At 42.7% G+C, this 24,173-nt stretch overlaps 1 protein-coding gene across 1 annotated transcript in view; it reads left to right on the top strand.

Moving 5' to 3' along the window:
* Positions 1 to 14,300, top strand: part of GAD2 (glutamate decarboxylase 2) — a 39,359-nt gene extending 25,059 nt beyond the window's left edge. The window contains exons 10-16 of the mRNA XM_064505894.1: positions 589 to 705; positions 1,851 to 1,915; positions 5,357 to 5,435; positions 7,141 to 7,290; positions 9,071 to 9,178; positions 10,971 to 11,060; positions 11,742 to 14,300. Coding sequence (XP_064361964.1) covers positions 589 to 705; positions 1,851 to 1,915; positions 5,357 to 5,435; positions 7,141 to 7,290; positions 9,071 to 9,178; positions 10,971 to 11,060; positions 11,742 to 11,915 — 783 coding nt within the window. The 3' untranslated portion in view covers positions 11,916 to 14,300. The remainder of the gene's footprint in view (positions 1 to 588; positions 706 to 1,850; positions 1,916 to 5,356; positions 5,436 to 7,140; positions 7,291 to 9,070; positions 9,179 to 10,970; positions 11,061 to 11,741) is intronic.
* Positions 14,301 to 24,173: the final 9,873 nt, after the last annotated feature.

Raw genomic sequence — 24,173 nt, 5'->3', positions numbered from 1 at the left:
TCCACGAGACGGCCCCGGGGCTCTGGGGCAAATGGGATGGGTGGAGGTGAGGGGGGTGGAAGCTGCTGCCACCTCAGCAGTGCCCGCAGGAGATGATGCTCCCGCTGATGGGCCCCACCACCTCACGCTCCTGCACTTTCACACGGTCCGCTGGAGTAATCATAACGCAGCCCAGGGCACCAGCTGCCAGAGAGATTTCATGCACCACAATGCCTTATGGATAAGGTTTGTTTTACTCGGCATCATACAGAGCAGACCTTTTCTTCTCAGGCAGGTGGTATGGGGGGGGGGATTGTTCTCCCAAGAGCTTACCTGTCTGTCTGTCTGTACTGCAGTAAGTGAAGGATACTGGTTTGGAAGTTTGCTGCCATCTTAAGGCAGAAACTGTAATACTGCTAGCTCTAAACTAGGAGAAAACAGTGTAACGTAGTAGGTATGTCCTCTGGGAGACACTTGTGGGTCCCTTGTGCAGATAGCAATTGTCGCAGTTGAGGTTTCAGCTGTCTGAGAGGCAGGAGGCAACGGCAGGCGGCGGATGGGGCTGGGCGCTGCGGGCTGAGGGCCGAACGCCTCTGTGCTCTCTTGCAGGGGTTTGTCCCTTTCCTGGTGAGCGCCACAGCCGGAACGACAGTGTATGGGGCGTTCGATCCGCTCATAGCTATTGCAGACATCTGCAAGAAATACAAAATCTGGATGCACGTGGATGTAAGTACCATCTCATGTGTGGGGCTGAATTACAAGGCATGTCAGCATGAATTTATTCGTCTTGGACGGTGTCATCTTGTACAGATAGCATTGTACTTGGTTCCTGTAATTAACTCTAAAGTCTAAGGGCTGGTGTCCTCTCCTCTGAAAGGCTCAGGTACCAGTAGGTCAGGGGGACATCATCGGAGCTGTAACTGTGGAGTGCTTTTAGCAATTGGGACACTTTGGATCACCTAGTGTCAGCACCTTTTGCCTTCAGCTTCATCTCTAAATATTGTTAATACAGAAAATATATAAAAAAACCTATCCAGCACAGACTTAGCTTCTGCAACAGCTGCAAAATAAATGCATAAGGAGAAGGCTACATTTGTCTGGAGTTAAGTGCCCCAAATTGCTGAACAGATTAATGCAAATGCCATAGGAATTTATCAGACTGGCTACTTAGCTTTATCTGGATTCTCACCAGTAAATCTTTCTGGAGGATTATCTTTCAGCTCTAGAATGGGGTTTGTGTCATTTTTTGTAAATCCTTCCTCCAAAAAGGCTTACCAATCAAATTTCCATAGGGCTGGAGATCTTGCTTTTGGATTACTGTGTTAGCCAAGATCATTCCAATTTAAAGAAAGAATTCATAATTACCTCAAACTACTTCTCAGTCACATGAAGTATCTGCACGTCCCCGATCTCTGTAAGCAAAAGCAAAGGGGTAGGGAGGAAGCATTACTGGTCAGAAATATGCTGAAAACCCACCACAGCAACTGAGATCCTGGTCCATTTTGTTATCATCACTTAGTCACTAAATGAGAAAAGCCAGCTTACCCATGAGCAGCTCTCTGAGGTATTAATTACAGTCTGAGGCCGCCCAAAGTGTCACTGTCAGATGAGGTGGTGAGGGAGGAGTTAACGGCGATAGGGGTTGGCACACAGATTATGGTACATAAAACGCTGTTTCCAAGCTACTGGAAAGAAATTGTTAGTTCAGCTAACGCCTTGGGCCCCATCTGCCTGGTCATTTTGAAAGACACCACATCAGCAAGGAAAAGAAAGGGCCCCAGACTGATGTGAACTCACAGGTGTCCTCATAGAGAAATGCAGAGATCTCTCCTCATTAAGATAACCTTAAGATAACCTATCTTGCTTTCTAGGGAGCATGGGGTGGCGGGCTGCTGATGTCAAGAAAACACAAATGGAAGTTAAATGGTGTTGAAAGGTATGATTTATTAACCAGTCATTAGGTATTTTAACATGTTTTTGATTACCATAGCAATGCCTATAAATAAAAATAAAAATCAGTCAATCTTAGGTCCAACATAAAATATGAAGAAATCATGTATACTGTCCTTCTGGTTGCAGGAACAATGCTAAGTGCCTTTGTTCAATGTTCATTGTGGTAGTGCTTTCTTTTTTTTTTTTTTTTTTTTTTTTTTTTTGTATAACAGTGGACATTTCATATCTGTGTTTTTACTTCTTGCAACATGCATTCTCAGGTCCAGCATGGTTTCTGTGTCATCCTCTGATTCACTGTCTACAATGAATTAGCAATTGCATTTCTGTAAGGAATGAATCTTCGAAATGTTGCATGTTGAAGTCTAAATATATAAATGGTGGCTGCACCTGCCATTTGGCCAGACGTTACAGCAGTCACTGACCACATGGAAAGGATGCACTCCTCCAAGCCACGCTAGTGAGGTCTTCTCAGTAAATCTGCACCTGGGTGTACACTGTCATAGTCATGAGCTCATGAATGTTACAAATACACACAGATGAACATAAATGATAGCAATCTAGTTTAGTGTCTGGAAAGACTGAGCTTAAAATTATAAACAGCTGTTTATTCAGAAATGTGTAGCTAAGCTGTGGAAGTTCTTGCCAAAGGATGTTAAGATTTACATGTGTTTAGGGGTAGACTAGATAACTACGTAGAACAGACAAATAAAAACCATTCAGGAAGTCTGTGAGCCACAAATGACTGGAGCCTCTGAGAGTACGTTGGGGAAGTACTTGGGGGTGCTTGTCTTGCTTTGCATTATTCCTAGGCATCTATTTAGGCCCCTTGCTGGAAACAGTGTGCTGGGCTAGATTTAGCCAGTTACATGTGTATACTTTCTGAAGCTCATGCTGTTTAAGATTAAACTATTACTCTCCTCTGCCTTTTTTATCTCCTAACAGAATTGCTGCTCCTTGCCAATTAAAATTACAAACAACTTCCTGGTCGTATTCCTAAGGATTAGGAAGATACCTTGATGGTTCCATTCCTTTCTCATACATCTCACATGCTGAATTTGGAGAGCGGCCAGTGGTTCTATAAATTTGATATAGTTTAGCTAAGACTGCCTTGAGCACTGCAAACTTACATATTGTGTTTAAAAAGGCTATACATCCAAATATCCAACAAGTTAGAAAAATCTACCCAGCAGCCTAAGTACAAAAACAGAGTTTGCCTCCCAGATTGTCCAAATTCTGCTAGAATGAGATATTCAGGTTGAATCTATATTAAAGATATTTCCAAGTAATGCCCTTTAGATCCACAACTCCACTGGAATTCCTCCAGTGTTTTGATAAGTGTCATCTCCATATGTGATAGGCAATGAATTAATGGAATTTGTCAATTCCAGTCCTGTTCCCCTGCTTGATGGACGCAGCAACTCACTTCAGTTTGTCCAGATATCAGATGTGGGCACCTTCAGAGGAGATTTACTGGACCTCAGTCTGCTTTTATAATGGCTGAGGGCGAAATTCTGCCAGTCTTAATATTTTCCAGTTATCCATTAGGAATCTCTAAAGGAAAACTTTTCCTCTTTCTTTTTTGTCTAGGATCCACAGCCACAAAATCACATAGGTGCTTGATATTCAGTTATTTAGAGAAATGTGAGATAAAAAACACCCTGTGGGCCCGTGTAACTTTTTTCCCTCACTGTTGCTTTCAGTCAGCTTTTTATTTAAGCACATACCAATGGCTGAAGCCCAGAAAATTGATAATAAATGAAAAATGGTGGATTTTTATTTTATGTAAGTAATCTTGTTGTGTGTGCAATTGGGATGAATTTGGGGAAATAGATGACCATAGGGTAAAGTAAATTTTTTAGGCAGATAATTAACATCTGGCTGTTGTCAGTAAATTATCCTTTTGCTTGAGAAAATCCATACCATTACTGTTACCTAGAAGGCTCTTAAAGAATTTCTGCTTGATTCTGTGTAGGCATAGATAAAAATGGAGAAGTATCGTATCAAAAGAAATCCATAGACCTCAATGCATGTTCAGAATCATTAGCTCTGGCACCGTAATCAGATGACTGTCTCTGAGCTGATTAAAAGCTGCCAAATACTTGAAAAGCCAAGCCAAGTGGCCAGATGTTGCCTGTGAAAGACTGTTCCCTACAGATTCTTCATCAGACCCTTGCACAGTTCCCTTTAAATAGCAAAGAAGAAAGCACAGAAGTGCTGTACAGTGTCCGTGGGCATTTTGGAGTCACTTGCTTTGAAGGAGTGAGAAGCAATCTTGTAAGAAATGATAAGGACATACATACACCCATAGCATTGCCTCCAAATCTTACAAAGGAAAATACTGCCAGATCCAAACATGCTCACCTCTGTTCACAGACATGCTACCTGCAGGTGCATCCTGGGTCCTTTAAGTAGTTACATGCCCTAATTGACTGATTTATATGAATATATACTATCAAAACTCAAATCACTGAACTAAATGAAATCATGTGCGCTGTGCATCCTTGACAGCCTGCTGAACAGGATGCTAATGTATACATCATCAGCTAATCATCATATGTAATAATAGTAATTTACAAATAACCAGTCAAGCATAACACAAGATTAAAACAATAAAGAACTGCACAGTCCTCCATACAGCACTTGCCATACTCCCGAAGTCTCCTCCCTAGTCTTTGTTGTGCCAGCACCCTGTTTGTTCACAATATCTGGCTGACAGCTAGTTTTGCAGTATGTCCTGAAGGTCAGCAGGCTCCAACTCTTATGTAGAAGGGGTGTAGTGCTATGTTTATTACTATAGTAAGTTGGGACCCGATCCTCTGGTTGTGTGAATTATCATAGCCCAGCTAAAGTCAAAAGATATGTGAGAGTTTACCATCAACGGAGCAATGAGGAAAATTACTTTTGGCCAGATTTTCCAGCTTACTCAGAGACTTAGAGGTGCCCAGAAGGGTTTAAAGGAATTTTCAGAAATGCCTATGTTATTTAAATCTTACTGAAACAAGAATCGGTGGGAGGGAATCTGCTAATTCGCTAGCTTCTTATCTACATTTTTAGGAGCCATGTGCCTTGAGAAAGTTCATCAGTCAAGTGGGTGTTTTTGAGAAGTTTGTCCTGTATTTATAAAGTATAGATGACTCTCCAGAAAGTTTCATACTGATCATGTGGAGAGAGATTAGTGGAGAGAGCAATTATCCTGTGGTAAATTGCCAGGATTGTCATCCAAAAACCAACTAGAGCGAATTAGGTCCCTTATGAAGGCATTGCTTTCTTAATAACACTCATGATTATTTTCAGCCTTGCTTGCTCAGAAAAAGGAAAAGGTGCCTTTTGCTATATGGCCATTATTACTTTAATTATTACAAAATGTCTCCATGGTTTCACCACAGTGTACAGTGTCTCCGCTGAATGTGGTTTACTGTCACAGGGCCAATTCGGTGACCTGGAACCCACACAAGATGATGGGCGTCCCGCTGCAGTGTTCAGCCCTGCTGGTAAGAGAAGAGGTATGTCTCCAGCTACTTGTTTCCCTGGTTCTTTCTGATATTTTACTTCTGAAAATACTGCATGTTTCCTCATAAGCTAATATTTGATAATGTGATGAAGATTATAAAAGAAACTGAAAAATAAACCTCTAGTTATGTGTTCAGGCTGTGACTGCAAAAGGGAATTAAAATGGCTGTCTAGTTGATTTGATAGATCCAATAAATGGAAATATCTTTATAGAGTTTTGTGGCTTTGCATTCAAAATGTCCTGAATTAAGTTGTGGGGGCACAGCTGTGCAACCCCACTAGTTTCTGTGTAGCATAAATTGTAACTGAAGCCAAAATCTAGTCCTCTTACAATGATACGCTATAAATGCAAAAAGACATTTGGTTGAGAATCTAGGCATCATTACACTTTCCAGACTTTTATGAGAGATATTTCAAACCATCTCTGATCCATATATTCACTTTGGGGAGCATGGAAATAAAAAGGGAACACTAAGTTCACTTGGAATAAAAAGTACACATGTCATTTAGTACTAGGACTTGAATTACCCTTCAAGCCTGTAATTTTCACATAACCATTGGTTACTGGGACAGCTGCTGTACAACCACCAGTTATTAGACCAGCTATCAAAAAGTTGGTTGCTGTTTTGCCAACAGCTGTACAACAGATTGTACACAAAGTGATTGTGCTTAGGAAGAGAGAAGCTGGCTTTTATTTGCCCTCTGGGTCAGTTCCCTGAGACAAATCCTGCCTGGTTGAAGTCAGTACCGTCCTTGAGCTCTAGTGAGAACAGATGGCTCAGATTAAGAGAAAGCCAATTTTTTCCCCTTCATTTTACCATCTTAGTTTTGAGTTACATAAAGAGGTTAGACTCGATGATAAACAGCCAAGTTCTGAAATGCAGTTTTAAGCAACAGCCCTAAGGTGTTTTTTAAACCTGGCTGAGGACTGAGGACTGAGGACTTCACTAGAGCCAGAACATGACTCTCTGCACTTCACTTAAAAACCTAAAAAGGAAACCTCATGCTTTCCATGAGACAGGTTTCCTCACCTTTGTTGGCCGTCCCAAAGAGCTGCCTCCCAAAATGGTATCTTTCCACCCAGAAGTAGCTCTAAGTAGCTATTTAGAGCCCACATGCTCTTTTGTCTGTGCAAAGCTTTCCGCACCACTTAAGCACCCATTTCCTAGCGCAGGGCTTTGCAAAGGATCTCTCCTTAGAAAAGAGCTGCACCTACAAAGGAAAAAAAAACCCAAAAGGCAGAGACAAAAGCAGTTAGGAAAGTGGTGTGATGTTCTTTAGATTAGTCACCGAATTACCTTGGTAACACCAACCAGAATAATGCCTTCCAAGGAAAGGCGGAATGGAAACCAGAACAAGGAATAAAGAGACAGATCCAAAAATGGATGTACGTGTAATGATGCTCAGAACTGCAATATCCAAAAGTTGTTTAAAAATGCTTTGGCTCCCGGAGAGGCCTACACATTGCTGGGTCAGGTACCAAGGTGTCCTGGGCGCTGGATGGAATACAAGAGACTGAGCCCACTGAGCAACTGTCTGGTTTTGTCTTTTTTTTAGATCTTTCTCTTGCAGTTGGACACTTCAGTTGGACACTGAATTTGCATGTTTGTAATTTCTACTGTGTAGATCTAAAGCAGCCTTCAAAACAGTAGTCACATTTGTGCCAACGTTACTTTTTTGTGTCTTGCTTTCTTTAAGGGGCTGATGCAGAGTTGCAATCAAATGCATGCTTCCTACCTCTTTCAACAAGACAAACACTACGACCTGTCGTATGACACTGGAGACAAGGCTTTGCAATGTGGACGGCATGTTGATGTCTTCAAGCTATGGCTGATGTGGAGGGCAAAGGTAGGACTGCCTGCAATGTATTTGTTTGCATTAAAATAAATGCACACCAGATACAGGTTTCTTTAATCATCATTTTAGAAAATATCTGACCTGAATTTCCCATATTTTACATGAAAGAAAGAACATTATTGTTTTCTCTTTTTTAATACCTTTAACAATTTAGGTTCAAAGCAGCACAGATGATTTTGAAACTTGAACTCCATGCCTTTGCATAGCATTTGCTTTGTGTAACTGTAGGAGTCTAACATCATAAATCATATGTTTAAGAACGGTGTTAAGATTTCTGGAAAGATGTTTTATTTTAATGACATTCAGAAATTAAACATAGCAGTTCCAAGACTGGAATCCTAGTTCCATTGCACGCAGTAAATATGGAGTGATCTTTTGGTAAAGCAGAGGAAAACTCATCAAAGTATGTTCTCTGAGAATATGAGATGGCCGTAATGATCAGTTCTTCTGTATTTGTAGACTGTTGCTAAATAAATTCTTCCGCATATTTATTCAATCTATTATGTCAGGTTGCCTCAGGTTTGTTCAGAGATGACATCACTGTTTTCATTTCCAGAAAGCCTTAAAGAGCTTCATGTGCCTCATTAAAACTCTGAAAACAGTTCTGAGACAGACAACAAATAGAGCTGGAGGTATGGGAGTCTGTAAAGGGGGCAAGTTTCGGTGGCTGAAATAGCTGTTGGACTAGCTGGGCTCGGTGGAGAGGCAGGCGGTCTCAGCCACGTGCCTTCCCTCCGCCCCGAGGCTTTCTCCCGGGGCCGCGCGAGCTCGCCCCTGCGCCAGAAGCTCCGTCTGCAGAGACATGTTGACCGGGGCTCGTGTTCTGCAGCACCAGACCGGGTTTAGCAGGGACACGCATCCATTACTCAGAGACTTTTCTTCCTATAAAGCACATATTTTCGATAGGCCTTGTGCTGCTCTTTCTGTCCTCACACCCCGCTTGTAATATTTGCAGTACCGAATAGGCTGCACATTGCTCAAGCAGTTTATCTGTTCCAGCTGGCCGTTCCCCTCCCCCGAGGCTGTGATCCTGGGTTTGTGGCATCACAGCCGGTGCCGGCGGGAGTGATCATGATGTCACAGCGGGCGGATTGTGACCTGTGCCCGGGGGAAAAAGAGCAGGAATTGCTGAAGCTCTTAAAAACACAGCGTCTGAGTTTTTGCACTACTAGTTAGAAAAGAAGAGAGAGAAACGCTGTGGAGACAGGGCAGTATCTAAACAGACTGCTCAGTTGCTACAGGCCTCCAGCTGGTCTCTGAAAACATCTGGCCATTTTGTGTTTTAATTCGAAGAAAAGCAATATGCTAGGAAAAGGTAGCAGATCGTGCCCTCGGGAAGATGAAAATACCCGTCCTGAAAGGAATACAAGGCTCCCCATGTACAGAGCTCAACACCTTTTTCTAGAGGCCCTCGTCCGTGCCAGCCCAGGCTGTCCAAACCAGTGCTCAGCCTCTCTGCAGAAACCACCACCAAGGGCACCCTTCACCAGAGGCACTGCAAATACTTAGCTCAGCACTGAGCTGGGTCTCGTGCTTATTTCGCAGAGGTGATTGTAGGGGAGTCAGTGGCACAAGCTAGAGATGAATGAGCTCTGCATTGGAAAGTGTCCTTCATCTGACAGAACCAGATCCTTAATCTTTCCAACAGAGACGCCTGAGGAGTGACTTGTACTGCTGCTTGGACAAGTGCTGCATGTTCCTGTCACTGTGTCAGTTCACAGGACAGATAGTCGCAAAACTTTAAGTTCTTTCTTTTTCTCTCTCTTTAAAGGGAACCACAGGATTTGAAGCACAAATTGATAAGTGCTTGGAACTTGCAGAGTACCTATATAATAAAATCAAGAACAGAGACGGGTATGAAATGGTGTTTGATGGAAAGGTATGTATTGCAGCTTAGGGTCCCAGTTGGTCAGCACCACTTGCCTTAGTCAGGTATTGGGATGCTACTAACAGGTCAAACCAAAAAGCATGTGACAAAAAGCAGTGTCCCTTCTAACAGCAGCTGTTGCTGTGCCAGTAACTCCCTTCTTTATGGGGTCGAGGGGCAAGGGAGATGAGGCAGCTGAGCATAGGATTTCAGTTTGTGCATTTTCACCCCATGGGAGCTCAGCACTGGCATCTCAGGCTAAAGCAGTGTGCACACAGTGAGAACCAGCTCTGTGGTGATCGAAAGAGGCTGCAGTTTTCCTGATCCAGGGTCTGTTCCGAATGTGTGCTCCAGTGCCCCACGCGACTCTGAAAATCAGTCGTGCGCAGTACTGTTACAGCAGCCTGAGGTGGTCAGTCACCGCCCGTGGGGACCCGGGGCGCAGTGTGCTGGGACGGGACGGGCTGGTGTGGCACCCGGCAGCATGCAGCCCTGCTGGGCCAGCGCTGCTCCCCCTGGCTCACTGCTGGAGCGTCGGATCTGCTTTGCAGGCGGGCGCGGGAGCCTGCCCTGCTCCTGCTGCCGCGCCGCACGCTCAGGGACCCCAGCTAGCCGCAGTGGGAGAGGCGACGCTGCCGCGCAGGGTATAGATGTCTCAAGGTGTGTTATTTCCACTGATGGAGGGCCCAGCAGCTCCAGCTGGGATGGTCCCCCCAGTGCTAGGTGCTCGGCCGGCATCTGGCAGGGCCTGCTGTGTGTCAGTGCTGCCCGGCCACACTGCGCTGTCCCGCGTCTGGCTGCAGCACTCCCCGGCTGTGACGGAGCGCAGGCGGCCAGCGCAGGCCTGACAGCAGCCTCCGTCACAAAGGTACTAGTGTTTTGCCTGTAAGAGAGAAAAAAAAACCCACCTTATTTTGGCTTTGCACGGGAAAGTTTTGCCTCCCAGCATGCCGCTCCCTGGTAGTTAACTGAACCCCTGGTGCAAGCCTCGGTGCTCTGCAGCACAGGGATAGATGTCACCACGTCTCTTCAGACAGAGATTGCAGACTCATACCCACATGCCACTACATTATTTATTCCCTCCTCTCGTGCACCATCATTGAATTTGGTGTGCCAGATCTAATGGTGGGTAAAGGAATCAACAGCAGTGAGAGTTGCTGTAACTCACACATTTAGCAGCCAGCAAAGAGGAGTGCAGCAAGGCAGGCAACTGCTGGGACACTGCAAAAATGTACGAAGTGTCAGCGGAGTCTTACTTTGTGCCTTTCTACTTGGTGTTTCCTTGTCAGTTAAGCCAGCTAAGATGCTAGATACATGCATGTTAATATGGGAGCTAGCTGCACCAAACTGAGAAGTAATGAATTTCTCAAGTGTAAGAAAAGCTTCGGCCATCTGTGAGTCCTGTTTACAGGACCAGATTCTACATTACGCAGTTGTGTAATAAAAGTAATTGATGTGGTCCTCACATCTAATTTATCTCTAATAGACTGTTGTCTCGGCCACACGTTCCCTTCAGCCTCTTGAGGGGACAGCACCTACAAAGTCTGGATGCTTCTCAGTTGGGGATAAATATATTTGCACAGCTGGGTGATGCGTTTCTGCATCTGACATCCTGAGAATAAATTGCCTAAAATTATCCTTTCTGCATTAATAATGATGATGACTCTCAGTGGACTACAATAATGAAAACCATTGATTGCCGCCACAATGTGATGTATGAGAGAAGGGAAAGGCATGAGCATAATTGCAATTGAGATATTACAAGCATTTCTTACAGTCTGAACCATTATTATTCTGTGCTTAGCCTCAGCACACAAACGTCTGCTTCTGGTATATACCTCCCAGTTTACGCAGTATGGAAGATAACGAAGAAAGGATGAGCCGCCTTATGAAGGTAAGCAACATTATCCTGGGTATCGTGTGGTGAGCACTGAAATCCTGACAGGCAGGCAGTCCCCAAAATGATCTCCAAGGAGGCACAGGGGAAGGTCACCTAGCTGTATTCTGGCAAATGACACCTCCCTGGTCATTATCCTAAAGGTGAATCTGGCACCACCTTGCTCTGGTCTCCCAGTTTGGTACTCCCTGTGTCTGTCTCTCCTCTGGAGCACTTACTTGAACTCTGGCTATTTTTCCTGAAGTTCATATAAACTGCAGTCTGTAAACCCAGCAGATATAACAATAGCTTGATTGTAGAATGCCACTCTGGCATATGAAATGAAGATGGAAAATGATTGTAACAATATGTTTGAGGGCTACAAAAAAAAGCAGTTACTGTGTAACAATTGTATGTCAGCAATACTGAGAAAGTAGGGGAGAAATTCCCCAGTGATTTTAAGAGCAGCACAAAGAAATAGGATAAACCCAACATCTTTTCAATGAGCCATTTATTCCTTAACAGAGGTTAACTTTTTTGTCAATATTGGACTTATTTTCATTTTAATTGCTTCTTGTAGCTCTTTATAGAAAAAGAAAACATGATCTGCTTTTTGTTACAGTAATAGTAATCTCCTGCTTTTTGCTATAGTAATAATAATGATGATGATCCCCTGCTTTTTGTTGTGCGCCACTGCAGGTGGCCCCAGTGATAAAAGCCAGGATGATGGAGTATGGAACAACCATGGTGAGCTATCAGCCCCTGGGAGACAAAGTGAACTTCTTCCGGATGGTCATCTCAAACCCAGCAGCAACTCATCAAGACATCGATTTCCTGATTGATGAAATAGAACGTCTGGGACAAGATTTATAATAATCAGGTGTGAAAGTCTGTTCCTGGACCTCTAAGTAGACAATTAAGTTGTCACAAACTGTGCGAATGTATTTGTGGTTTGTTCCAAAGTAAATCTATTTCTCTATTGTGGCGTTGGAGTAGAGTACAGTTTAAAATCAAGAAACATGGCTCCTTTAAAGTCCTTTCCTGAGTTTTAGAATACCTCTTTAATAATTAGCTACTCAAAAAGCTGCATTGAAACAAATAAGGAAGAGCAGAAGATACATACAATTTTCTCCCCAATTTTAACACAATGACTATTTTAAATTAAAGGCAATCATCAGACTGAATGATGCCAGATTTGCCCGAAATGGTGACAAAATCAAACTGGGGGAAGGAAGATAGTGAGAAACAAAGTATACAAGCTGTATGCTTAAAAGTGAAAGTATTTTGCCTTTTTCTAAGTATTAGAACAGAATTTCTAATTTACCTATAGCAACATTTCAAATGTATTTAAATAGGTATAGTTTTACAAAAGGAAATATATATATATAAAAAATCCTATTTTGTAAACTAAAGATTTTATTTTATATGGGTTATAAAACTGCAAGGACAGAAGATGAAAATTAGCTAGGATTCTTTTTCTTTTGATGGAGGTGCCTCAGATATTTATTACTGCTTATTTTAAAATGTAAGCCCACGTATATTTTTAAGAGGTACCAATGCCTCATTTCTCCATGTCACATGGATTGTACATCTCCAGGATTGATTACTGAAAAACCTCAAGAGTACTGCAGCTCTTAAAACCACTTAATAAGATCAATTACAGTACAACAATAGGATGCTATTATTCCTAATTATGTTTCCCACATGGCCTAACTGAGCAGACGCACAATCAATATACAGTGCTAACCAAGACTGAAATAAGGTTGTATCTGGATGGTTTCTTTGCTCTGTGTTAAAAAAGCCTATCTAAAAAAGTCACATATCTGACTACCTGCTTGTGTGATAACCATTTCTTCTATGACCAATATAAAATTACATTGAAAATTAAATTCGCCTGAAATTCTGTATAAAGAAATAGCACGAAATCTTACAGCTACATTAGCAAGGTAAGGACTACAGGTCTGCAAGATAAGATCTAAATTAAATGTGAGTATAATCTGAATGACAGTAGTGGAGGCTAAGTGACAAACTGATTTGACAAAGGTTTCTCCCAGTCCTGGACTACGTTGTCGTTTGCATGGGCTTTTGAAATTGCTGGAAAAAATGAGATAAGGCTACCTCTGCCTAATACAGCCCATGCAGAGCCACACAGGTGTTTTTAGAAACCATGGCACCACTCTTGCAGAACTCACGTGCTGCATCATTCCTCAGTGTTAGGAGTGACTCTGACATGGAAACTTAAATTCATTCTTTTCCCCCCCAACATCTGAAAATGTTAGTAAGAATTTTGTGGCTTGGGCCTGTCTATTTGTAACCCTACTAAAGTTTTGGTTTTAACTTTGCCTAAATGGCCAACTTTTGTTTGTAAAGCAATATTGTTTTGCTGTCTCAAAAATACTTGAAGAGAAAAAAAAAGTGCAATGTGGTTTTAATTTCATCTAAAGCAGATAAATGGAGTATTGGTTCAATGTAATATGAGGACATGAAGTAAGAAGAGGAGATAAATTGTGTCTGTAATTGTGTTGCCTTTATTATATTGATAGTACTGTTTTGTCACCTCAGATTGAGGCTGTGCACTTTAGATTTAAACTGTACAATGTTGCAAATCAACATGTGTTGCTGTATAAGCTTGTACAATATATTATTGATATGTCATTATTTGTGTGGTAGTAGTAGTTACTCTTGATATTGTAAGACCTGCACTCACATCAGTCCTTCTGCTATATCTTTGCTTGATATTAGCCTCTCCTCATCAGCTTTTAGGCAGACCTCTCACCTCACTTCGGTGGATTTCCATTGCTATCTGCAGTGCATAATGTTACAAGTTAAGCTATAGAGGAGATGCCAATTCTATCAAGGACTCAAATGTGACCTTTGCTGAACATGTCAAAATCAGCAGACCAATCACTGAAATACTGGGTAGAGCAGCAAACTGTATTCTTCTTTCTTGCTGTGAAAAAGGCAAGGAAAGAGCTTAAAAAGTAAAAATAGTAAAGGGACAATGGTGAAAGCTATCAGTAGCCTGGTTACATCTTGCATGTGCAACTCTGTTTTTAAAATGCTATGTGCAGTGTATTTATTAACTGTATGTGCCAATCCAACACTTACATTCAGTGTTCTGTAAGAACCAGCATTTTTTTCCACGTTACTATGATTACTGCAGCCAGGAAAGAGCAGCATAGCAACCTATTCTTGTGTTTGACCAAAGTATCTTATCTGTGTTGTTGACCTAAATCCAAATAAAAGTGTAAAATGTGACTGGGAGTCTTTTCTTTAGCGGCTCTGAGGAAACCAGACTTACCAATTATCACCTCGGAGTAAGGCCCCGCAGGAGAGAATGTTTAATTCTGACTCTCTTCCTGTCTCTTTCAGGATTTTTTGAGGACAAGATTCCTGTGGGTTCATTATTATAACATTAAAAAAATTTTGAATTCCATCATCAGACCCTTTTGAGGCTATACTCAGCACTGGCATGCTAGTGAAAAACTGCCATCTGCTATTCTTTTACTTTATCTTTACAAGATGGAGCTAGTTGCTTTATTCTCCTCAGACAAGCTCAACTTTGGTTTTGTTTTGTTTTGGTTTGGTTTGGTTTGGGTTTTTTTGTCTTTTTACCCCATGAGTCCTTATCCCTGAATTAGCCATAGACTGTTATCAGCCTACAACACAGCAGTGAAAGCAGTCAGGGCACTTTTCAGACTATATCAAGGCAATAGTTTAAATAGGCCACAAGATAAAAAAGGCAAAACAACTGATACGAAAATTAAAATTTTGATCCTCATGTTTCCCCTGGCCCAGGGCCTCAGTCCTCCAAAATCTGCCACCTGTCTGCTCTGTTTTCCTTCCATTTGCTGAACTGCTGCACAGCCTGATGCCAGATGCAGAGAGAAAGCAAAACAGCGTTACGAAAACAGCAGCATTTAGCAAGCTTATGCCTGAAATGAGATTTTTGTATATCATGTCCTTAAGTCTGCAGCACAATTTGAATTGAATGCCTAGTCCAAGCGCCTAGACAGAGCTCACTCAGAAGCTCTGTAAAGAGAGGGAGAAGCTGTGGGGATAATATTTTCCTTACTCAAACGAAGCACTTTGTTTAGCACCAGGAGAGAGCATTGCTGTATTATTTTTAACCACTTTCACGTGACTAAACGAAGCTTGGGCTTTGCTGTGAACCTTTTGCACACAGAGCTGCGCGGCGTCTCCCTGAAAGACAAGGGCATGCGGAACAGATTTGCCCGACCAAGTCAAGCAGGTCCCAGCGGAGCTTGAAGAAGGTAAAACAAAATGACCACCAAGAAAATAGGCATGAGAAAGCCTGAGTAATGGAGCTTTACAAAGATTGATTCTTGTGAGGTCTGTTACAAGAACAAAAGCTCTGCTTTGCTATTTCTCTGCTCTTTATTCCACCCCCACCCCCACCCCCCCCAAAAAAAGAGCACTTTGCACAGGAAGAATCTTGGACCTTGAAGAGCAGGTTTGGGTTTTTGTTTTCTTTTTCCAATGGGAAGCATAACTGCATGGTAATTTCGAGTCTGACGCTAGCTGGGATCATGCAGTGCGGTGGAATCACGTAAAGCCCTCAGAGGACATTGCGCCTTGCGGAGGTGCTCGGTCCCCCAGCTGCCGTGCTGCGCCCTGCAGCACGGCCCCCGCAGCAGCTTCCCCTTCTCTGCTCTGGGCCCAGCCAGTCCACCTGCTCCACTGTTTCACGGCTCTCTCCTTCCCCTTTTCCCAAAACTCGAGCAGCTTAACAGTTTTCATAATACGATGGGCTTTTTTTTTTTTTTTAGTTATTTAATGTTTCTTTAAAATGCAGGCTACATATTTGATTAAAACTACTACAGCAAGACTGGGTTCCTCAGTCTGAGAGGGAACTGTTCTTCACTTCAGCATAAGGTTGTCCTGGTCCAAGATAGCTCCAGGAGAAGCGAAGTATTAGTATGTGACCTCCTCCATCCTGGAGCCAGGTTGCTACGAAAGGAGGGAGGGTGACAAGGAAGAGGCCTGCAGAGTTCGGGGAGCCCTCAGACCTGCCCAGAGCCATCCCAAATGGCTCACCTCCACCACAGCATAGTCCACTGAGTGCATCCAGTGCTTTTGATAACGTGTTTCATAGTTCAATTCTTAACCCTTGGATTAATAAAATACGGTTTAGTAAAACTTCAATAAACAACATCCCAGAAACTAAACCAGGTTCTGCGAAGCAGGGACTAGCTGAATGAACAAACCTAATGGTGCCTGCGCATAGCCAGATACAGCTTTGAAGTAGTGGGCACATATCATCCTTTGAAGTTTTACTCCGTGGTAAATAATTTCATCTAGAAAGACACTCTTCCAGTTACTGAACTTACTCATTATTGCCTAAATGGATATTCCTCCAGGGAAGGCATGGACGTCTCCTGACACAGAGCACTTAACTGCGCTATGATAACAAAACACAGAAGCATATCTTACTGATGATGCCTATGTGGTATGTGGACTGAGGAAACATAGTCACTGCTAGTACAGGCACCACTCACTCAGTGACAGCAGAAGTGCAGTCTGATTGAAGTCTGCACCACAGCAAGCCGTGTGTGACAGTGGGTAACCCACCCCACACCCCGTGGCTTTTTTTTTTTTTTTTTTTTTTTTTGCACAAACACTGGCATATCATTCTGACATCCGCAGCAGTAACACCAGTAACTGAACACATAAAAGGGATTTCATGACATAATTTGTGCCTAGAAAAGGGATACTCAGTACTTAATAGTTACTGGGGGCTGATGCAGAAACAGTGTCCTAGACAGGCTCTTCCACAACTCTTAGCAATCCTCGGACCTAGGGCCCTGTTAGAGCACAGGAGAGGCTGAGGGGCAGATGAGAAACAGAAGTTCACAGTCCCTCTGCTCTGACAACCAAAGATGAACCACCCAGGCACATGACTGATGAGATGGTTGGGTCTCAGTCCTCCAGGATTTTGGCTATTCATGAATGCTGCCTGGTGTTCTGCAGATGGCCTGCAGGGGTGATCTGGGGAGAAGCCCTCACCTACCCTGCAGCCCACAGCTCTAAGGAAGGCAAGATTTAATATCAGATTAGTTGAATGAAACTCATATTCCAGCATGGTTAAAGAAGAAACAAAGCAAGAGAGCGCTCAAGGAAATGTAACTCTTTCATCTGACTTAGCTAGGCTAACTGCCAAATAGAAAAATCATTCTAGATAGAAAGCAAGCCCAGTAGAAAGCTACAGATAACTGTCTTTAATGCACTAGTGTCTTAGACTTACAATGTCTGAACTGTCAGCTTTCTACCTGACTAGCCTAACTAAAGGGATCAATTCAGCCATTAACAGAAAGCCAGGTGCTGCAGCTGGAAGAAATACAGACCTGACTCTTCCGTTCACTGAGAAGACAGAATGGCTGTAGGTCATGGCACTGTTCATTATGGTGCTGAAGGATTCAGGTGTATATATTTTACACTGTACAGTGAAGCAAGAAATTGGGTCTGAGTCAGAGGAAAAAGAATATGTACCCATTTTTGTGTTAAAATAAATGCCTACACATACTGTTGCTGAAATCTTTGCATTAGAATACACATTAGAGGTGAAACTTCTGTTCCATAAATGCATGCTGCATGAACAGAGTAAAGGTTATTGCCTCATGGTACAGGTAAGACACAAGCTAAGCTATGGTGTAAACCTACAGTTCTCCTACTACTCTGCAACAGCCTGTCCTTACTCCAAAGTGCGTGCAAAATATGCCTGATGTCAACCCTTGCTGAAAACTCTGATTTCAGTTTCAACAGGCATTAAACTAACATGCAGGATGGGGAGTATAAGAATTATTATACATAATTTGCTTGATTGCTCTAGATACTATTATTTTAATACTATCCTGTATCAGTAAGCTTCCATCTTCTCACACTTCTGCGCTGCCTGCATGGTGGAGTTCTAGCTTCCTGCCACCCGCCTCTGTCCTGATAATGAAAGTGGTTCTGGAAGAAAGAATGGATGTGTGGGACTCAGTGAAAACAAGCTTTTGCTGCTCTGAGAAACTAAAAGGAAATAGCTTGTGTTCCAGTAAGAGCTGCAGACTTTTTAAAGACAGTCTATGAGGAGTGATGAGGCATGTAGGGTTTGCCTAAAAACAGTGACTGCCCAGCTGTGCTCCCCAGGTGAACAGGTCCTGTGCGGAGTGGGAATGCTCACCGTGGGAATCTGCTCCACAGCTCTCCTCGCCAAACAGCTTATTCTGCTAAAGCTAATCCGATTAATTTCGCCATTCAGACAAGCCATTACTATTTTATATTACATTGGCTCCCAACTAAAGCCAAAGCCTCATGGTGCTAAGTGCTATAATATCATCAGAGGCAGCTGTTCTTACAAGAAGGCTGAGATCTGAAAGGATGTCAGAGACTGATCAGGAGAGGCTGTGGAAATTAATTTTTCAGACCATTGTCTTCCTGGATTAATCTTTGAACAATCATGACATTGGGACACAGGAAATTCGGACCCGCTCCATTTCCTTTCACCAGTGCCCAGATGCATGACTTCCATCTACGTGTCTGCTAAATCCTCCTGGCCGCAGAAGCTCAAAGAAACTAGGGCAATTTTTCTGCACAGTGCCTTGGAAGAGGATTCCTGGAGGCCGGGCCAACGAGGCTGTCCTTCCTGAAAGACATGGAATATTGTACCTTCCCCCAGCAGCAGACATTGAGGTCCAGCCTGGGAACAGACCAGATCTAGATCAGTTATGAATCCACTGCAAATTAACCTATTTCCACATACATGTCCCATCTCTCATTCTATGACTCTGGCTCTTGCACCAACAGAGTTTGAATTCCAGACAAGCTCCAGATAAGCCTGTCTATTCAATTTTGGAGAATGAGAATTAAACCACAGTAATAGTGATGCTGACAAGGTGATGAGGATGATATTAATAAAATATAGAGGGCCTTAAGTAAGCTCTTAGTAGTGAAGAAGTTTGGTGAGGGTTCCGAACAGAAGCTTCAAGGGAAATTTTTTAGACTGGAAGATAATCATTGGGCTACTTTTTGTAAAAACTTTGGAAGAAAACATAATCATTTCCTGTCTGCAATCTACAGACCCAATAATCAGTCTCAGGAATTAGTATTCAATAGGTAGATAATAAATGGCAGGGCTATGAAATATTGCAAGTGCCTCCATATCACATTCTGTCCTTTTACCTTCAATACAAATGAGTTGTGATACTGCTCACTACACGGGTGTTTCCCATGCTTTACCAAACAGAGCTCTGTCTATTTATATGTCACGTTTCCTAAACTTTCAGTAGATGTCAGTAGTTCAGAGAAATGGCCATATTCAAATGAAATACAAAATACATAGGATTAATAGTAGTGCTCAGAAATGTCAGTTGATGCAAACACTTTACTTAGTGCCTTGTTTGTGCCTAATATAATTCAATTTGTGTTGATTCATTTCTCCTGTTGCCATTTGTCTTAATTCACAGTGTCGCGTTTTTATGAGCTGGTGCTGCAGGAAAATCTACAAGCAAAGCACGTATTGTTGATAGGACACTTGCAACCCAAAAGGTATACACAGATCATCATCTTACTGCTTTGCCATTGCTTCTGAAACAGTCTGCTTTTTATTTAGCAGTGATCAGCTTTGTCTTTTACAGATGACAAATAGCAATCACTTTTCCCCTTTTCTTCAGCTCCTTCAGCTCCTGTCATTATGAAAACAGAGATAAAAATAATCAAACACAAAAAAACACCCAGTGATTGGATCTGATTGTTGATGCCTGAATTGCAATGCAGCTGAAATTACTGATGTATTATTGTTCTTGAAAGCAATTTTCTTGCAGTAATTCTGGTAAGAATCTTGAATAAATTGTACCTATTGATCACTAGCCTTCATATTTCCCACACAGAAAGCCTGGCTCTTTTTCTGCATTGTAGGCAACTTTATTTGCTCTCAGACTTGTTTCTAGAGTGAAGCAACTAATCGTTTTCAATAGCAAACTGGGCACATTTGACAGGATACCTCACCACACAGTCTATTGCAAGAGACCGTATAGATGCAGGCTGCACCAAGTTTGCCTTCTACATTATCCCACGTGGCCTTGCACCTTGAAAAATAGTCCTGCTCTCCCTCAGGTACACCACAAACATCCCAGTGTCATGTATAAAGATGTCATTTGGCAAATATGAGAGAACCATCTCATTAATTCTTATTAATTAATTAATAACTTTGGACCAAAAAGTGCTGAAAAACAGTAAGTATACCTAATGGTACACAGAAGAAAGCTGGCCTAAGTGTCGTGCAGTGCAGATATGGCCACTGTGCTTCAGTGAGTGGTAGCCTTCAGCAAGGTGGGTGCGAATCAGCCCACCCAGATGGCCCCAGGTTGTCTTCCTGAGGAGGTCCACGGAGCTACAGCAGACAGCAACAGGGCAGAGGCACTCGTGCTTCAGACAAACACTTCATAGCAGGGATTAGGATACTCCAGAGTATCTTCATTTGAGCATTTCTGGACAGACACTAGAGTGAGATGTTGGATCTTTTGCAAAGTGACTATGTAGGGGGTCTTTTTATCCCTCCCCATCTGGGGACTGACAGGAAGGACATCATCAGGAATGGGGAACGGCTTGCGCTCCTGGATGGCAATGGTCTCTGTGCAGGTCTCTCGCTGACAGTCCATCTCCTGTGAGGCCACTGGTGGCTATGCAGCTGCCCCAGGAGGTCCTCAGGGATGGTTAGCAAATGGCTGTGCTTCATTACCTGGTGTGGGCGTATTTAGAGCCAGGCAGCAATTGGGAGCAATGCCATAAATAGCTCTCTTCTCTGTGCTTTCCTGTTTTCTAAGCTGACCAAGATGTTCCCTGTTCTACCTGTTCTTGGGAGAGGAAACTAATGCTACACAAGTGCTTCTCACCCGTGAGAAAGCTCATCCTGTCATGGAGCCCTTGCTCACGCACAGCATGATCTGAGGCTCTGCCCTGCAGCAGCACTCCTACCTCTCCACCCAGAATAAAGCACTTCATTTCTTTGTTGTCTGTTGCCCCTTCTATAGGACAGATAAATATGTATAGTCCTGTATAGGCTCCAGGGTTCTGCTGAGAGCCAGAAAATAATCAAGTAGAAACTACTGTGTTCTTAGCTGCCTTATACAATAAGTCCCAGTCAGGAGACAGCTACCTCTGTTAATACTTCAGCTGATATGACCCTACCTCAAGCTCCTTGCTGTCCGGGGTAATTCTGTAAGCAGAAATTTAGGAAAGTAAGGGTGAATCCTGGTTTCTGGCCACCAATCCTCTCACCTTTGGGTTGGTTTCAATGCCCAAGGCCATTCACGAGCTGTCGTCTGTTATTACCCATCATCCTTTGCCATATTACTACGTAGTCATTGCTCTTAGTCATTGAATATGGACTAACCCCAAGTCAATTCCATGAGGATTACCATAGGGAGAGCACAAGGCACTAAGCACCAGACAAAATAAGATGAAGATCAAGAACAGCTCACAGAGGCAGTCTCCCCTCTCATTATGTAGATCGGTGGTTGAGACCTTCAAGAACACCATGAAGTCTAAAATCTAATCTCTACTTCTGCCTAATGGGACCTGAATCTACATCAGCACATTCAGATAATGTGCTCATTGGTGTAAGATGTGCTCTTAACTGCTTCTGCTGGAACATGGTCAGGGTGGAACTACAATGGAGATGATACAAAACTGGTTAATAAACATGCCCAGAGATCTCTGTAGATCATTTAGAGAGTGGTTCTGCAGGGGTCTACCCCAGACCTGATTTTGTTCAGTGTTCTCATTAATGATTTGAACAACAAAATACAGAATATGCTTATCAAATGCATAGATGGTAGGACGCAGGGAGGGGCAAAAGGTTGGGAAGAACAGACAAATGGCAACAGCTGAATTCAAAACAATCATGACAAATTGGAAAAAAATAGTCCAAAAAATACGTTAGATATCAGTAAAGGCAAGTGAAAGGTGTTACTTTAGGCAGGAATAATCATAGTCATAGGTTAGGGAGGGGAAAGTTTATGCAGCAGCTCTTCGAAAAAGGGAATCGATTATTAGTTAACAATGTTCTATCATAGAGAAAAAAGACTTAGCCATTCTGGACTATATGAGCTGGAAGACTGCTTGCAACACAGACTGAATCATCCTTCCGTTCTGCTCACCAGTGATAACTGGTAAAGCCTCAACTAGGACATAATATTCAGTCTTGGGCATTACACTTCCAGGAAGATCTCCAGAGAAGAGTAATAATACTTGTTGGAGATCTAAAAAGGATGGCCTTGCAAGAAGGCCGTACTGAAAGAACTGCAATGGTCTGCCTAAAAAAATCTTGAAAATTATGATGAAAATCTTCTAATATCTAGAGGTTTGCTATAGGGAGGAGACTCACACAAGAAATAATATGCTCAAACTCTAGCAGAAAAGATTCAATTAGATATTAGCAATAGCTTTCCAGTGGTAAGGGCGGTAAAGCATTGGAATAGATTGCTTTGGGAAATTGTGGGATACTGGAGGTCTTCAGAACAGAATGGGCAAATGTTAAGATAAAGCAAGGAATAGCTGATCCTGCTTTGGGAAGAAGTTTGGATCTGACAGCCTCCTGAAGTCCTTCTAGCCATATTCTTCTGTGACTTGAGCCAGCAACCCTGGTTATTTTGTGACTACCTGTAAATCTTCTCAATTATACTTTCCAAGACTGTGTGTTGGTTCTGCAGATCAACCCTAAGTTAATTTCTAGCAAATTCATGTAGCAAGAGATCTGTAGATATCTCAGACAGTCAATGTTATAATAAATGTAAGGAATTATAATGATTACCCTTCTTCAGTAAAGGCAGTGACCTTCTGAACTGTAAACTCTCCAAACTTCTGCTATCCTAAGTTAACCGTATAGTTACTGGGTACCTCCTAAACCATTAAGTGTTTCAAAACATAGCAAAAAGAAATGCTAAAAGTGGTTCTCAAATCTGAGTACTGTGAAAGAGGTTAGGACAGGAAATTGAGATTACACTCACAACTGGGTTTTGAAGGTCACAAATAAAGGAGGAGAGAGAAAACTGTGAGTTCAGACTCACTCACATGTGCTCTGCTAGATGAAAGACCTGGGTGCATTTCTTAATCCCTTTTAAAACTATGACTGTGGAAACAAACTCAAAATCTTCTATGTTGGGTTCTAATTTTTAAGTTTGTTTTGCCTACATGTTCTCACTGCACTGCATGTTGGCACATTAATCACTTGTTTATATAGATACTATATGATTTTCAGTAGAAAAATCTGCATGGGGCTGACAGCTCTCCTATACTGGGCTAGAGCATGAGAAGGAGAGAAAATGGAGGGTGGAGTATAGGAGCAAGGGGGCTGGTTGGGAAGGGTGCGAATTCCCTTGGGACTGGAGAAGGGGGAGGATGTGCTGAATATTGCAATGGGAGGACACTCCTGATCTAGTCCCCAGTGAAATAGAGAAGCTAGATCTGTCCTGTGGTGACTCCTGTTTAATTCATCTTTCCAGCCAAGTGACCTTGGACACTCTCTCACCCTAACTCGTCTTGAAAATTAACCCAGTGCTGTGGTGAACAGGTGATAAAATATCCCTGTTATGTTAGTTACTGACAGATACATGTTGAAGGAAGATGGCTGTAAATCCTGCTCATCTACACTCACACAAGCTGAGTTTGACCTAGCTTCTACCCAACTCCATGGCAAAATTCCCACTGCCTGTAAATGGACTTGGACCGAGTTTATGATCCACATAATTTACAGGATGTCTTTGCTGCCTGAACTAATGTCCATCTGTTTGAATGCCATTTATGACTCCTAACAAATTGGTTGAGCCCTGGGGCTAGGCAGGGCCTGACTGACAAATGCCAAATGGAAGCTGGTATTGTCACTGCTGCTGCAAAATAGCTCTTCAGCCGTGGCAATTTCTCAGGGAGCGTGCCTCAGAGCTGCACTCACGCTGGTGCTATTTATCACCTTGTGGAAGTGTTATCTGAGCAGAGGAGGGAGGTGTTTAGGGTCAGCCAGAATAATAGGAAGCAACTCACAGTCTAGTCCTCGTATTGCCCCTGCCAAGTCTCCATGCATTGTGTCAGACGGGTGTCAGAAGATACACATTCGTCTGTTTTCTAGGCAGG

The sequence above is a fragment of the Dromaius novaehollandiae genome, chromosome 2, assembly GCF_036370855.1.
Source record: "Dromaius novaehollandiae isolate bDroNov1 chromosome 2, bDroNov1.hap1, whole genome shotgun sequence".
NCBI classification, from domain to species: domain Eukaryota; kingdom Metazoa; phylum Chordata; class Aves; order Casuariiformes; family Dromaiidae; genus Dromaius; species Dromaius novaehollandiae.
This window is presented reverse-complemented; position numbering and strand designations above follow the sequence as displayed.